The sequence below is a fragment of the Pelecanus crispus genome, chromosome 16, assembly GCF_030463565.1.
Source record: "Pelecanus crispus isolate bPelCri1 chromosome 16, bPelCri1.pri, whole genome shotgun sequence".
Lineage (NCBI taxonomy): Eukaryota > Metazoa > Chordata > Aves > Pelecaniformes > Pelecanidae > Pelecanus > Pelecanus crispus.
The window spans coordinates 3,319,467-3,335,332 of record NC_134658.1 but is presented as its reverse complement, the minus strand read 5'-3'; the positions used below and the strand labels follow the sequence as shown (position 1 = coordinate 3,335,332).

The window sequence follows — 15,866 nt, the reverse complement described above, 5'->3', positions numbered from 1 at the left end:
GAAGGATCAGTAATTTGACGCGTACTCCAAAATCAAACGTAATGCCCTGAGCCAAAAAACTGATTCCCTGTAAAACGGGAAGTTTCTTCCCCTCCATCAATTTATCACACATCACCCTATTTGCACAAGTGCTCCAACTTATCAGGATTTCCCAAATTATTCTGATGACCACAGGGACAGGGAAGGTTCTCCACGCTTGTAAAGGGAGAAAAATTGGTGGCAAGAGGCCAGTTTTCTCCCCGAGCAAAGGTGACACACGGAGCCCTGGCCGGCGGCGCAGGGGACGAAACGCAGAGCTGGAGCTTCCCTGAGGCCGGGAATCGGGGAATAAAGGCCAAGGGCAGACCGAGAAGTTGCACAAGAAGGGGGTCCGGGCAGCGAATTGGCGCAGGGCCGGGGCGCGGTGCAGGCGAGGACAGCCCTCGCTTCGCTCGCCCGGTGCCGGGCTCCGAGCTGAGTGGCACCTCCGGGGAAGGAGAGCTGGGACTGGGGAAAGTCTCCATGGAAACACGGGCTCGGTGTTTGCTCCGGCTTTTCTGGCAGTTCTCGCCCAACCAGAAAACACCGTGGCACTCAACGGGGCTGGGGCAGCCCCACCTCGGCTGCCGGGTGCCGCTCCCCACGCCCCAAAACGTGAAGAGGACGAGAACAGGAGCAGCTTCTGCACAACCACCAGCTCCGTGGATTCCGCACAACCACCAGCTCCATGGATTCCGCACAACCGCCAGCTCCGTGGATTCCGCACAACCGCCAGCTCCGTGGATTCCGCGCAACCGCCGGCTCCGTGGATGCCGCACAACCGCCGGCTCCGTGGATGCCGCACAACCGCCGGCTCCGTGGATGCCGCACAACCGCCAGCTCCGTGGATGCCGCACAACCACCGGCTCCGTGGATGCCGCACAACCACCAGCTCCGTGGATGCCGCGCAACCACCGGCTCCGTGGATGCCGCACAACCACCGGCTCCGTGGATGCCGCACAACCGCCAGCTCCGTGGATGCCGCGCAACCACCAGCTCCGTGGATTCTGCGCAACCGCCAGCTCCGTGGATGCCGCGCAACCGCCAGCTCCGTGGATGCCGCACAACCACCGGCTCCGTGGATGCCGCGCAACCACCGGCTCCGTGGATGCTGCGCAACCACCGGCTCCGTGGATGCTGCGCAACCACCAGCTCCGTGGACCACCAGCCTGCAAGGAGGGCAGGAGGGAGGGGAGGACGAAAGCGGCAGAGGAAACCACGAGCAGAAGATGAGAGGTACCAGGGAAAGTTCTTCCCTGCCCCTCTCCGCAAGAGCTGCGGTGCTTAAAACGACCGAGCCGCACGCGGGGGTCGTTCACCTCCGGCTTCCTGCCCTGATGGAGGCTGCGGGTGCCACGAGGCCGTAGCCAAAACCCCAGAGCCCGGGGGATGGCAAGAGCGGGGGGCAGCGACAGGCAGGCGGTTGCCCCGCTCCCCGCTTTCCACGGGCATCTGCTGCTCAGAGCGGACACAGCCGCCCTCGGCCGATGCAGGAAGGCTGATGTTACCAAAAAAAAAAAGAGAGAGAGAGAGAGAGAGAGAGGAGAGAGAGAAAAAAAAAAGAGGGAGAACATGAAATAAAAAGAGAGTGAGTGGGGGGGGGGGAGCAAGCAAGAAAGGAAAAAAAAAAGAGCGAGAAGAGTGAAAGCAGGAAAAGAAGGAGAAAGGGGGAGAAAGCAGGAAAAGAAAGCCAAGGGGAGAAAGAAAGAAAGAAGAGAGATAAAGAAAGAAAGAAGAGAAAGAAAGAAGAGAAAGAAAGAAGAGAAAGAAAGAAGAGAAAGAAAGAAGAGAAAGAAAGAAGAGAAAGAAAGAAGAGAAAGAAAGAAGAGAAAGAAAGAAGAGAAAGAAAGAAGAGAAAGAAAGAAGAGAAAGAAAGAAGAGAAAGAAAGAAGAGAAAGAAAGAAGAGAAAGAAAGAAGAGAAAGAAAGAAGAGAGAAGGAGAGAGAAGAGAAAAAGAAGAGAAAGAGGCAAGAAGTTGGGGGGTGGCCCTATGGAAGGTGTCCAAAGTAAAGACAAAGCCAGATGCCAAAGTTCTGTATTTTTCAAAATAAAGATCACACATTGTTTAGAGACAATCTACACAAGAGTTACAAAAAATAGTCGCCCAGGCATAAGCATACACAGGTTTGTTAATTATACACATATGGTTACAAGTGTGCTTGCAAAAAAGTTCATTTTGAAATATACACAAGGCTCTGTAAATGTACACCGTGTAGTGTTACAATTCTATATTCAAACAAGGAAAATTGACAGTATGTTACATTCACTTACAAGTAGACAAAATGCAAAATACAGTTCATCTTCTGTACAAAAAGGGAAGGTGATTCACACTTTACAAGGTGAAAAGGGACTCTGATTGTAAGGAAAACTAGGGGATTCTGTACTTTTGCACTTTTTGTTTCTTACTGTCACAAAATAAGCAAAACATTACTTTTTAAGATTCAAAAAAACACTATTTTGAACTGAATCATTTTTGTATAACATTTAGAAAGGATCGCTACTGTTCAACTAGGTGACAAATAAAACCAAGCATTTATTTTTTTTTTTTTTTAAACATTAACTAGGCTGTATAAAGAGAACATTTCCTTCAAAAGAAAAAATTTACTTCTGGTTGAAATTACAATTTACAATATACAACACTATATGCTACGACCATAAAAGGTGTGAATATACACTGAAATGCACAGGTTTTGCTAATTCTTTTTCCTTACCAAAAAACGGGTTTATGTCGATTCAAACTTCTCCACATTTACATTACAGAGGTTTACAAATGTACAATTGTACAGTCAGAAGTATGTTCCACTACTAGGGTACATTATAGATACAGATCAGACATCAAAACAAGAAAATACTACAAATTTTTATATATGTAAAGTCTACACCAAGTATACACTATATATTTATAGAAGCAAGACCAAAGCCGAGTTGGATTTTTTTTTTTTTCCTCATGCTAAATAATCAAATTGTGTCTCTCCATGTTAACAGAACAAACTGAGTAGGCAGTAAAGGAGCACACCCACCCCCACCCCCTCGCTTTAAAAACTTTCTGGGTGTGTACGTTTTCTTCCCAAAAACGACAGCTAAGCTACCTCCTTCAGCATGTTACACTCAAAAAAAAGAAAAAAAAAAAAAAAAGCAATTAAAAAGTTTCAAAAACTTAATTTTTTTTTTAAACTGAAGCTTTAGCAAGTTGAATTTTTTTTTTATTATTTATAAACAGCGTTAAATGCGTCGTTTGTGCCATTTAACTAAAATTCAAACTTCTTGCTGACTTTTGACTAAAAGGAGAAAAAACAGGTGTTTGCAAAAAAGTTGCCTGCAAGGCAGATGAATTAAAAACGGGTTTGTTTGTTTTCTTCAAACCAACCACCCTGAAAGTTTCCACATTTGGAATATAGATACAACAGTGAACAAAAATGTGGCCTTCCATGTACATTTGATACCTATGTACAAGTATTCTATACACCAGTAAAACAGCAGGGCAATTAGTTAATTAAAAAAAATAATTAGTACATGTTATGCATAATAAAATTAAAGAAATTTACAAAGGCTTTTCTTTTTTTCTTTTTTTTTTTTTTTTTCTTTAGCAGTTTAGCAACCATAAAACACGTTCTAGCTATATATATTGGAATATTGTCGGTTGCTGGTTGTAGGTGCCGGATGGCCGGCGAGCTCCGCCCCAGTCGCTGCCTCAAATGATTCCGTTCGGCGGTCCGCAAATGGGCCCTAGGTCCACCCCGTTCTTCATGTAGTATTTCTCCAGCTTGGCCAAAATGTGTTTGCCGTAGGTGTATTTACGCAGGGTAGCGATGTGAGGCCGGATCTAGGAGGGAAGAGAAGAGCGAGTGAGGCGTTGGAACCCAACTTGGCCGCGGCCATCCCGGGCGCCGCACGGTCCGGGTGCCGGCCACCGGCCACCAGCAGGGACCACCAAAACGCCTGAAATATTCAAGTGCCATTTGCTGTGATCACCTCGATCCGCTGCGAATCGAGTTAACGTTCCCTAGCCCACTGATGTTATTTTTAGGAGGAACTTGTGGTCAAGCAGGTGGCATCGTCTTGAGCCGCGTTACCGGAATCCAGCTGGATCCCAGCGCGCGGATGGCTCTGGCCCAAGACAGGAGGCTGGAAAGCCGCGACCCGCGGGTGCTCGAGCTTCCCAAGGGTGCCCGGACACCCTGCCCCAGCCCGGGGGCAGAGACGGCGTCGGGAGGGTCTAGCGGGGCTGAGCAGCGTTTGCCAAACGTGAGCGGGGTCTCCCGCCTCCTTCCGGGCCACTGGCTGAGCTTCCAAAAAAACTGCTGAAAGCCGGAAAGAGTTGCCGGTATGAATTCCAGCAGTCTGGCTGAAAGAGCTACTGGGAGAGGCACGCAGCATGCCTGGGCTGAACAGCAGTTTAAATTCTGAACCTGGCAATTACGTATTTGTTTTAAGCAGAGAAGAGCTCTGCGGGAGCAAACTTCACCCGCTCACGCCAACTCGCACTAAAAGTCACTTCCAAAGCCACTGCGATGACTGTGGCCGGAGAAAAAACCACCTTCCCAGCCAGAGCACCCGCACGAGGCGGGCTGGTTTTGTTGCAGTCACAGCGGTAACGCTGCTGAAGTTCTCCTGGACAGCGTCAAGACGTCAGAGCAATTCATTTTCATTACTAGATGAGAAATATCCCACACCACCAGCACGTCCCTGCCGTAACGCAATTACAACGGACTTTGTACTCTACGGCGGAAGCTGCAGACAGGGTGAGAAACCAGCCGGAGTGCGACGCACGGCGCTCGTGCTCCTCGGGTAGCTGCCCCTCGCCTGGGCCAGCACTGACCGTAAAACTCGCATGGGAAATCATGGAATCATCGAACCGTTTAGGTTGGAAAAGACCTTTAAGATCATCCAGCCCAACCATTAACCTACACTACCAAGTCCACGCTAAACCACTCAAGGGTAGACTAGACTGAACCACGTCCTGAAGCGCCGCATCTACCCGTTTTTTGAACACTTAGAATCATGGAATCATCAAATTGTTTAGGTCGAAAAAGACCTTCAAGATCATCCAGTCCAACCATTAACCTACACTACCAAGTCCACGCTAAACCAGTCAAGGGTAGACTAGACTAAACCATGTCCCAAAGTGCCACCTCTGCCCATTCTTTGAACACTTAGAATCACAGAATCATAGAACCGTTTAGGTTGGAAAAGACCTTTAAGATCATCCAGCCCAACCATTAACCTACACCACCAAGTCCACGCTAAACCAATCAAGGGTAGACTAGACTGAACCATGTCCTGAAGCGCCGCATCTACCCGTTTTTTGAACACTTAGAATCATGGAATCATCAAATCGTTTAGGTTGGAAAAGACCTTTAAGATCATCCAGTCCAACCATTAACCTACACTACCAAGTCCACGCTAAACCAGTCAAGGGTAGACTAGACTGAACCATGTCCCCAAGTGCCACATCTGCCCGTTCTTTGAACACTTAGAATCATAGAATCACGGAATCGTTTAGGTTGGAAAAGACCTTTAAGATCATCCAGTCCAACCATTAACCCAACATCACCAGGTCCACCACCAAACCAATCAAGGGTAGACCAGACTGAACCATGTCCCCAAGTACCACCTCTGCCCGTTTTTTGAACGCTTCCAGGGATGGGGACTCCACCACCTCTCTGGGCAGCCTGTTCCAATGTTTGACCACCCTTTTGGTGAAGAAATTTTTCCTAATATCCAACCTAAGCCTCCCCTGGCACATCCATCCCAAACTCTATTTTATCAGCTCAACCTCTAACCGTTTCAATTCCTATTTCAGTTCAAGGACCCATCTTGTAATAATCGTGAATTGATGCCCTGGCCCTCCGCACACCCCATTTCCAAGAAGGTCCGACTGCTGCTCTGAGGTTGAGGAGAAGAAAAGCTCCCAGGTCCAACAGTTTGCTCTTTGGTTGTCTTCATTTCTAAGACTTTTTTTTTTTTACTGACAGAACTGACTATTAAAATTCCTTTTCAATATATTTTTTTTTAAAAAATAAAAGTGTTGTCTTTAACAATAACACAAACTGCTTGTTTGTACTAACAGCCATTTTCACAATCCCAAAGCAGCAGTCGATGCGCTCGGTTTTCCCAGGCTTTCTTTCAGCTTGGGAATGCAGCTGAAATCTTCACGTTCAGTCAGTCCTACTTAGTTGTCATCCCAGTCCTATTTTTGACAACCACACTGATAACCTAATTAGCATTTTATTCAAAAGACTTTGCTTGACAGGAAAAAGAACACTTCAGTAAAGATCATTCGTATATATGGGTTTTTTTTAATATCTCTCTATAGAGATTAGCAAAACTACAGGTCATTCTGCTACCGTTAACTGCGTATATCCCTTGCCATACTTTTTTCTTTAATTATCTGTATAATTTCTTTTGGACTAGCACAGATTTTGGTTTAAAAGAACCACTCTGAATGATTCCTAAACCTAAGAATTAACCTCCTGAAGATTATTTCAGCTGCACGTATGTTGTTTATATACTGATCAACTGCCTCGCGTAGGTAAAAATCAGCTCCCTTACACAGCTAATACCCACTTCTTTTTACAGAAAAATCACTCGGTCCATTTTACTCAAGGATTCTTAAATACACTTGATTTCATTGGGATTTGAATACCTGACACTCTTCACAGTTCCTCTTAAAACAAAATAAATACGGGGTTTTCCAAGCCAGTGTTAGTCACTATTTTATTTCTAAGAGGTCCGGCTGTAGCTGGTATTTTTCACAAAGTAACAGACTCTAAAACGCGTGACTGCAGAAAATAATCTCAGTTCCACTACACGTTGAAAAGCGTATTTTTTTCCCATTCATTACAATTATAAAGACCTGCAAATGTGACCTTTAAAAGCAGGAAAATGAAGACATCCCCCGATTTTGAGAGCTTCTTGCCCTTGGGGCAGCAGGCATATAGCCTTGGGAGGTAGGACTGGCAGCAACGCGTATTTAATCCCAAAATGTCTTCATTTTTGACAAATATTAAGTCCTGAAACTGTTACGCATTCGAACGCTGCAGCATAATGCTAAACCATGGAGGTCTCTCATCAAAACCTTATTCAAACCTGGGAAACGGAGAATTTGACTAACGGCTGCAGGCTCCGAGGCCCCGCCAGCGTGGCGTTACCGGCCAAGCCGACCGTCCCGGCCGGGGCCGTGAGGCGGGGCGCGAAGCGGCCGGGCAGCGCCGCCGCCCTCCAGCGCAACCAGTGGGTCCACGCTGGGGCTTCGCGTGCCTCGAGGTCCGGCTCGGCTCCGCTGAGCGCGTGAAACCGCTCTCGTCAGCGAACGCTGTTCTCGGTGAGGGCAAGGGTGTCGTCATCGCCAGACCTTCAGAGGCTCCCTAGCAAGGCATCAACCCGACGGCGCTGCAGCGGTAAAGCCTTGGCGGTTTTTAGCAGCGTTTGCTACGCCACAAGCGCAGAACTAGGTTACTAGGTCAGAAGAGACTGCTAGAAGCAACCAGCTAGTTTTAAGTCCAAGTGGCATCTCATTATTTCACATTTTCCTATTTCGGCTACTACTGAGATACGCAACTTCGAAATACCTCCGTCGCTGGGAAATTCTAATGGCAAAAGCAATCCTCTCAGCCTTATTTGCTCCCCACAACCAGTGTGGCAGTGACAAGCCTTACATCCTTATCAATCGACGGCAGCTGCTTACCTTGTGCATGACAATCTTCCGCTGACCTGGTTCTGCCACATCGATCATCTTCTGCACCACGTAGTTGGCGTACTGATCTTTCATCATGGTGTATAAGGCACTGTGAGGGCCATCGTTCATAGTGCACACCTCATCGATCAACATGGCACGCTCCGTACGGGAGGCGTGAGTAACACATTTCTCCACCACGTTGCTGTAACAAGAAAAGAAGGACGATCTGTGAGCACGCAACGTCTCTGCTGGGCTTTCCGTTCAACCCCAAGGGGATCTCTTATGCTTCTAGCAAGGGCGGACCGTTTGGGAGAGACATCTGTGCTGGCACAGAAGTTCAGCAATGTGAAACAGAAGAGCAGTCCGAGGAACTTGGGAGCGGAGTGGGAATTCAGGTAAAGGACCAGTTCAGGTTTTATTTCACCCAAACTGGTGCAACTCTACAATGATGCTGTATTTGAGATCAGCGTCTGTTCTCATAGCGTGGCCATCAGAGAAGCAGATGAGTTGTTCTTTGTTTGGTTTCCTCAGTACTGGAGCTCAACAGGAACAGAGGTCCAAGGTTAGAACAACAGGGAAATGCTTATTCAGGAACGAAAGATCTTACGAAGGCAGAGAGCTTCCAAAATTCCTGAATATATTAGATGACTAGTCTCTGCTCTCCAGAGAGCCAAGCTAAATAGGATATATGAAAGGGGACGGAGAGTTTTGCTAGTCTTATCTTCTGCATCCCTGACTGAATCATAAAATCACCAAGTGGTTTGCCACAACTAGTGCTCAGCTCAGGGGACATCCTGCGCTAATTAACGCTCCATCTGGAAAGAAGTTTAGAAAAAAGAGCAAGGCAAGTCAGGGAGGAAGAATCTGAAATAACAACATTAAGACCACGCTCTCCTAATTCTTGTTAATGTTACACTTCCCTTGTGTCCGTAAGCATTAAAGCACTCTTTTACTGATCATAAAAAGGTGAGAATATTAAGCCTTTGAAGAGCTCAGCCTTCATGTCCAAATGGCTAGAAACACACACAAAAGGAATTTACAAGTGTGGGAAGTATTACTTTGTCTTGACATCCACCAAGGTACCCGGATTTTGCCTCTACCCATGTGTAGCTCTGTAGCGTCTGGACTAACAACCTCGGACTGCTGCATCTTCCCTAAGAGAATATCATTACACATGTGTCTCGAAAAGGACTGCAAGACTTAGCATATAAAAAGCACAGACTGTTCTGTGAAAGGTGGGATGAAAAAGAATTGTTGCTACATTGATTTCCCAAACTCCCCTGTGGCTTGACACAGGATCCCAGAGGCAGTGAAATGCTCTTACGGCATGTTACTATCCAAGGGATAGTGACCACTTAAAAAACCACCAAAACAAAACAAAAAAAACCCAACAGACACAGAAATTCTTGGTCAAGGTCAGGAACTTGGATTAGAGCTACTCTTCCACATCTTCATCCTCCTTCATTCCAAGTAAAACTTACCTTGCCAGTCACTCATCCCGGTTTACAGGCAGTTATAAATAGCACTCTGTTGTTAAGCAAAAAGTTATTCTCACCTCCTTTCACCTACCTACACCCCACCCCTAACTCTTCTGCAACTCTAGCATGTGTCCATGCTCCCACGGGGCGTGGAGACTTTAAGGAACAGATTCATACCTAGCAAATTTATGTTGACTCAACACGAGCACGTTGCCTCTAATTTCTGCTACAATCTTGCTCTTATCCTCAGGCCGACCATGTTCTAGTACATGCTGGATAACATAGTTCCCATACTGATCCTGTTTGAGAGACAGCAGAAGCGTGTGACAAAACGTGGAGAGGAACCATTAATAGCAAACTAGTTCCCAATGCGCATTAAGACTTACAAACTTCAACTACACACTAATCAAAATATCTATTGTATAAATCATGTAAATACTTTCTACTTCTACAAAAACGTGCGTTCTAGAGTTCTACCAGGAGGTAAAATACTACATCTCTGTACCAATTATAAAACTCAAAACAACTTCCTTGAACATGAAATGTCAATATTCTGCTTACTTCGAGTTTCTTTGCTTTCTCCAGGTTCAAAAATACCAAACCACATGTCCTGGAGGGCTGCACCATGGTTCTAGCTACGGGAGACTGTCCTTATGCATGTTCATATTCTGAACGTGTGTATATTCAGATCACAAGATACTTATTTATCCCGTTCACAATACCGGAGGCATGACCCGATGCCTCACCTCCATGCCCAACCTCTTCCCACTTTCCACGTGCTAAATACGTCAGCATACAGGACAGGGATCATTTGCTGTTATATCCATCGTGCCCCGACACCAGAATCCTAGAAAAGCATGTTCTCAGAAGGACTGCAAGGAAGAGGAAAGGGAGCCAGGAAGGGGGTGGGCACAAACCCAACACATTTTAAGAACCCCAGTTACCCGGCATTTTCTTTTCCTAGAAGTAAATCAGCTCTTCACATCAACTCCCTTAAGATCTTACCTGCAACTGTAACTTCTGGAGAGACGCATTAGGACACGCACCCGCTCAATACTTAAGGTCCTTTTCAAAAAGGCAAGTAACTACACCTTCGACACCTGCTGGATGTTCGCACATCGCCAAAACAACGAGCGGCGATGCCCTTCTCGCCTGCCATGTTCCTTCCCACTGCTCCTCAGGAGCAGAGCCCCTGCGTTCGGACGACCCCAGCAGCACTACAGCTGCAGCCCCAAGCAGGCTGCCAGCAGCATTCCTAATACAAAGCAGTAACCGAGAAACATCTCGCAGCCCCCACGTTCCCCCCTCCCACACTGACCTGAACAAGCTGCTCGGTGTGTTGGTGAAGTTCCTCCAAGATGGGAAGGGTCTGCTCAGGAAGACAGTGCTCGAGGATCCGCTGGATCACACGACAGCCATATGGATGCGTAGACAACGCAAAAACCTGCATTCAACAAAGACAGGCAAGCACAGGCAGCAACGCATCTGTTAAGTCTTCGTCAATCCCAGAACCTTTCGGAATTAAATGAACACATGGTGGTTTTTCCCAGGCATGGCAGGTAATGCCAGCTTGCAGCACGGCAGCTCCAGACAGCGTAAACTGAAACTGGAAACATCTGCTCCCCGCTGCCACAGGACTAACTGGGTGATGGCAGGCGCGTCACATCCCTACCTGTGCTTCAGCTTCCCCGTTCATGAAAGAGGAAAACAAATGGTAAAGCCTCTTGATTAATAAAAAGAACACTGGGACAGCCAAGCATTATTAGAAGCTGTGTCAAAACACCGTTTCAGAAGAATAAACCCAGCATACTGTTTGCCAGCTATGGATCTTAAGCGATGTAAGAAATGGCACGAACCAGAAAGGTTAAAAATGCTCAGCAAAGGATTTTCCTCAACTATTTGGATTTGTTTAAAATCCTTAACTGCGCTTAGGAGAAGCGACAACAAAGAACTTCCTTTCTCATTTCTAATGGATTACCAAATCTGTGGGTAAGAACATGACACGTTTTATTACCGCTACACGGTTTTCTGTCTAAAGCACAAAGTCCTATTTGGTCTTGAAAATTAACAAAAGTAACAAATCCAAGCACTGAAGTTAAATTGGCAGTCTACAAATTTTTAATAACTACTGAATAAACTGTGCAGGAAAACAGGACTTGAAGTGCAATTATCATACAAGTGCAGAAAAAGAGTCTGGAGGTGGTAAGTTTAATCTTTCATATGAAAGTTCAGATCAAACTGGGACAGCTGGTCAAAGAAATGTCAGTGCCATCAACCAAGCTCCCAGAGGTATTTCTGCCTCACCTAACTCCCTAGTGAAAGGTCCAAAGCTAAACTTTAACCAGCAAATCTGCTGAGCAAGTTTCCAGCTAGAATCCTGCTTGTTTTGACATAGCCAAGCAAGTCCCTGCTTTCACAGCTGTTCCAGGAGCAGCCAAACTAATAAAGCCTGGTTCCTGCTATAAAAACCCCGGGCTATCCTCACATCCCTGTGGCAAAACCCTCAATACTTCAAAGTCCCCCTCCAAAGTCAATTAAGTTGAAGCTGGAAACGCCCAAACCAGCGCTTTTGTAATGGAAGACAAGCTGACTACAGGCAGAATAAAGCCAGCTAACAAAATTAATAACCAGGACATCAATTCAGGAGCGGATACCAAGAAAAAACTGGGAGAACGCAACACAAGTAACTGCCCTTTTCTAGATGAAGCTCATGTTCTTCCCCTGGTCCAAGACCCTTGGGAAACCGCAGTCCCCTAAGCCATCCTCACAGAGAGGGTGATAATGAAAGTTTGCTACACCCATCACAAAACTCTGCTCACCACCTTTACTATGAAGATGGATTGAGGAGAGACTTGCTTTCCCCTCCATCAGTCAAGAAATACTTGACGTTCCAGGAAAACAGATTTTTGCAAGGATGCTTTACTGTGATATACCTGCACAAAAATGATAACAGAGACACGACCAAAGAGTTTCTAGGCTCCCTACCGCTTTCAACTGATGCTTGCTAAAATGTAAAATTCAAACTCTCTGAACAAATTACAGCCACTATCACGCTATTCAAAGCAACACGTAAGAATACAAAGAATGGGAGTCGGTATCTTGGTTAAGGACTTACCTGTCCCTTAAACGCATCGATGATAAACTGCAGGGACTGAGGCTGCACACACTCAATACACTTCTGCACCACGTGATTACCATTCTGGTCTTTCACGCACTTCAGGACGTGGCCATCCAACTCCCGTACCATCTCATTCTATTAGGGAGAGAAAGACAAACAGAAAGCACCACCAGGATTCACGGCTGATAAATGCGAAGCTTTCACTGCTAAACGCGGTAAAGAATATGAAAGGTACGAGGGATGCACTGATGTGTTTCAAACTGGAAGTTTGCCAGCGGCCAAGTTTTCCAGTGGCTAAGATGAAGCCTGCTGTGCTACACAAACCACCAAGAAAAATACTATTGCGAAATGAAGATGAAACGCTCATTTCATTAAACATGAGTGTCCTCTTACAAGTATCCAAATTTAAGAAATTTTACTGATACACAACTTTACTGTGCATCCCCCGTTCCTTCCTCTGCTCCCCTGAAAAAGAAAGAAATTTAAAACACCCAAACTTCACAAACTTTTCAGGTATCAAATTCATATGCCACTAAAATGGGGTCAGCACTGGGATAAGAACTTGCTGGTACTTTCCATAGGCAAGGTAATATTGTGTGATAATACAAGGAAACCAAGACGACAAGGTTTAGATATGGATCAAGCAACAGGCATGCAGGCTGAAGGATTCACAACTGGAAAACAGAGAGTGACAGGTTTGGGGAATTACTTAGTGACACCACAAAACCGGATGAATTCAGTTTTGCAACTGATACAAAACCAGGCATTTCAGGAGGACAGCGTACTGAGAAATACCGTTCTGGAAGAAGACAATTGGTAAATCCTCAGACCAGAAGTGCCAGAGTTTGGGCCACCCCCCACCCTGCTGACAGGTCAGCAGCTTAGCCCAGGCTCGACCTAAAGGGAAGGTGCATTCCTAAAGCCTGCTTCAGTTTTTTAATTTAATAACCTACACAGAGATTCTTGTATTACGATCCCTAACACCTTTATTAGCTAGCTTGCCTAGCGTATTTTTCATCTTAATTCATTGTTCATAAAACCCTAGAGGAATTCCTTTATTAATGAGCTTGGAGTGGGACTGGGGCTATCATCCACATCTCTCCAACGCCAGGCCTGGCTCAACAGGAACCAGGAGCTCCTCATACATCTCTGCAGGAAAGCAGAATATTGACCCACATATCAAAGCAGTGAGATCTCGGCGAATATTAAAGGCAAAACTCTGGCACTGCTTCCTTCAAGGGATTTAGAAGTATCTTCTAATTCACTATTGTTCTCAGTTTCCCCTACGTACGTAATCTGATTTCAGGGAATTAACAGAGAACCATTATCAGTTAAGTGGAACAAGGAGATAACGACGACACCCAAGAACGGTGTCACAAGCTGATCATGCACATAGAACGTAACAAACATGCCATAAACCAAACCAAAAGAACACCAGCCACAAGAGGAACAGAAGGTCGCAGTTCAGGTCACCAAACCGCAAGGAACGTTAAACATCAAGAAGAAAGTTAAAATTGAAACTTACAATTACCTGCTGGTCTGAGGGAATAAACTCGAGGGCCTTCTGGATCACCCTGCAGCCGTACATCTGCAGAGCCAGGGACAGAACGTGCCCACGGATACGTTCTGCCAAGGCTAACTTCTGTTCCAGGCTGCCAAACTGGGAAGATGAAAACCAATCACTACAAGCACCAAACCCTCACGTGGCCAAGCGGCACCGCAGCCCTCCCACGCTGCCACGCTGAAGTGTTAAACAAGAAACACTGCGCCTACTGAAAAGAAAGAAAATACCAACCCCACCTCAATGGATGTGCACAGGCACAAGCCAGACGTCTGTTCCGTGTCCGTCAGACGTGGCTACACGTGAAACAGCCTCCAAAGTCAGAGGTGCTGGAGCCACCGGGGTGACACGTGCCAGTTCACTAACCCTCGACAGGGTTGCTATAAAATTACTGCATAAAGGAACCACCAAGGCTTGGTGCAGAAGGAACAGACCAGTTTCAAGAAGGAAAGATGGGCACCTGGCCCAACCTCCTGGTATGAAAACACAACACTTTCTGCCAGTGGATGCTCTTCACTGGAAGAGCTGCTTTTGTTCCTCAATATGTGAGCACCGACAGCTCAGCACAGAATCCCTGCAAAGTCTTGTTGGACCTACATCCCCCGGGTATGTTGCTATTTGTTCCTACACCTTTTGCACCTCAAAGCAAAGCGTTACTTTGCAGACGAATCTTTATGAGTCCCACACCTCAGCCACCCCAAGAGGAGCGATGCAGCAGCCTGTGGGGAGGAGATGACAGCAGCGTTGAGTTACCCAGCGCGTCAGCCAAACAGCAGGGCTGCTACGAGCTCATCCGATACCTCAGGACAGAAAGCATCCGAGTAAGACTTGCAGAGGAACGCAGACTTACTTCAAAGAACTTCTGGATGACGTAATTTCCAAATACATCGACCATCAACTGATAAGCTGCCTGGAGGATCTCGTTGAACACAAGCTGACGTTCTGCTGGGGTAGCTCGCTCCAGTTTCAGCTGAATAAACCTGAAAAACAGGGCTGGTGTGACGCCACCGGCATGTGTGCCCGCAACACGTCTGTTAATACAAACCCATTCAAAAGCTTCATGCACTGAGCTCTTGCAAACACAAACCTTTAAAACACTGTTGCCCTATCCAGCTATCTGAAACCTCGGGTGGCCACAGCCACGAGGTCCATGGCCATGTCATCGTTGGTACCCCAAAAATCTCCTCACGCCAAGCAAAGCAGATCCCAATAGAATAATACAGCAAGGTCTCACGTCCAGGTGGCTCTTTAAAGTGAGTTAAGCTACGCCAGTGGGACAAGCAAGCTCCTCTTCAGAGAAGGGACACCCGCTATCAGCATTTGTACCCAGACGTTCTTTAGAAAGAAGGGTCAGAACGTTGCGCTACTTGGCTTTTCGCACCTCGTTTTCCCCTGTTCCGCCCCCGCTTCAGGACGTGATGCAAATTGCAAATGACGCTAACTCAAAGAGCAGCTGTCCCAAAAGCTTCCCATAGCGCAAGGTTTTTAATCCCACCTGGATCCATGCTGATCTTGGGAGAACTCCATGATGTGACCAGCAATCTCCCTCAGCTGTAAATTAGGGTACCGGTTATTGCGAAAGTCTTCAAGCAGCCTGCTTCGGCCAGAGGGCATAACATCAGACATGCCATAGCGCAAGCGAGACGAAGGGAAGAGCGTGCTGCTGGGGCTGAAGAGGCTGGAGGCACTGCTTGCGCTGCGGTACTTGGCTTCAGCTCCAGGAGCAGCAGAGATGTAACGGCCGCTCCCGTTTGTGAGCCCTCCTGCAAGTCATAAAAACAAGGGTGTTTCACACGATGGAAATAAAGCGGCTGAGGGATTCATTTACAACCTGTGCACGCCGTTTTACTTCTAATTACTCCTCGTCCACCGAGCTGAGTTTCTGACATGGTTCAGCTAAGCTAAGCGAGCTGCCCCCAAAAATAACGCAGCCGGGGACGTGTTCGAGCGTGGCTCCTTAGCACGGCACCGTTGTATGGTTAGGATCAGCTACAGATTCGGCAAGGAACAGAC

At 46.7% G+C, this 15,866-nt stretch overlaps 1 protein-coding gene and 1 non-coding gene across 2 annotated transcripts in view; both read right to left on the bottom strand.

Annotated features, from left to right (window-relative positions):
• Window positions 1–2,054: 2,054 nt before the first annotated feature.
• PUM1 (pumilio RNA binding family member 1) overlaps window positions 2,055–15,866 on the bottom strand; it is a 78,504-nt gene continuing 64,692 nt past the window's right edge. The window contains exons 15-22 of the mRNA XM_075722194.1: window positions 15,349–15,616; window positions 14,704–14,833; window positions 13,824–13,952; window positions 12,290–12,427; window positions 10,493–10,618; window positions 9,352–9,473; window positions 7,706–7,898; window positions 2,055–3,841 (exon numbers count right to left, since the gene is read on the bottom strand). Of these exons, the coding sequence (XP_075578309.1) occupies window positions 3,710–3,841; window positions 7,706–7,898; window positions 9,352–9,473; window positions 10,493–10,618; window positions 12,290–12,427; window positions 13,824–13,952; window positions 14,704–14,833; window positions 15,349–15,616 (1,238 nt within the window). The 3' untranslated portion in view covers window positions 2,055–3,709. The remainder of the gene's footprint in view (window positions 3,842–7,705; window positions 7,899–9,351; window positions 9,474–10,492; window positions 10,619–12,289; window positions 12,428–13,823; window positions 13,953–14,703; window positions 14,834–15,348; window positions 15,617–15,866) is intronic.
• Window positions 7,286–7,371, bottom strand: LOC142595072 (small nucleolar RNA SNORD103/SNORD85). Its single transcript, XR_012831693.1, has one exon. It is a non-coding gene; the product is annotated as a small nucleolar RNA SNORD103/SNORD85 (small nucleolar RNA).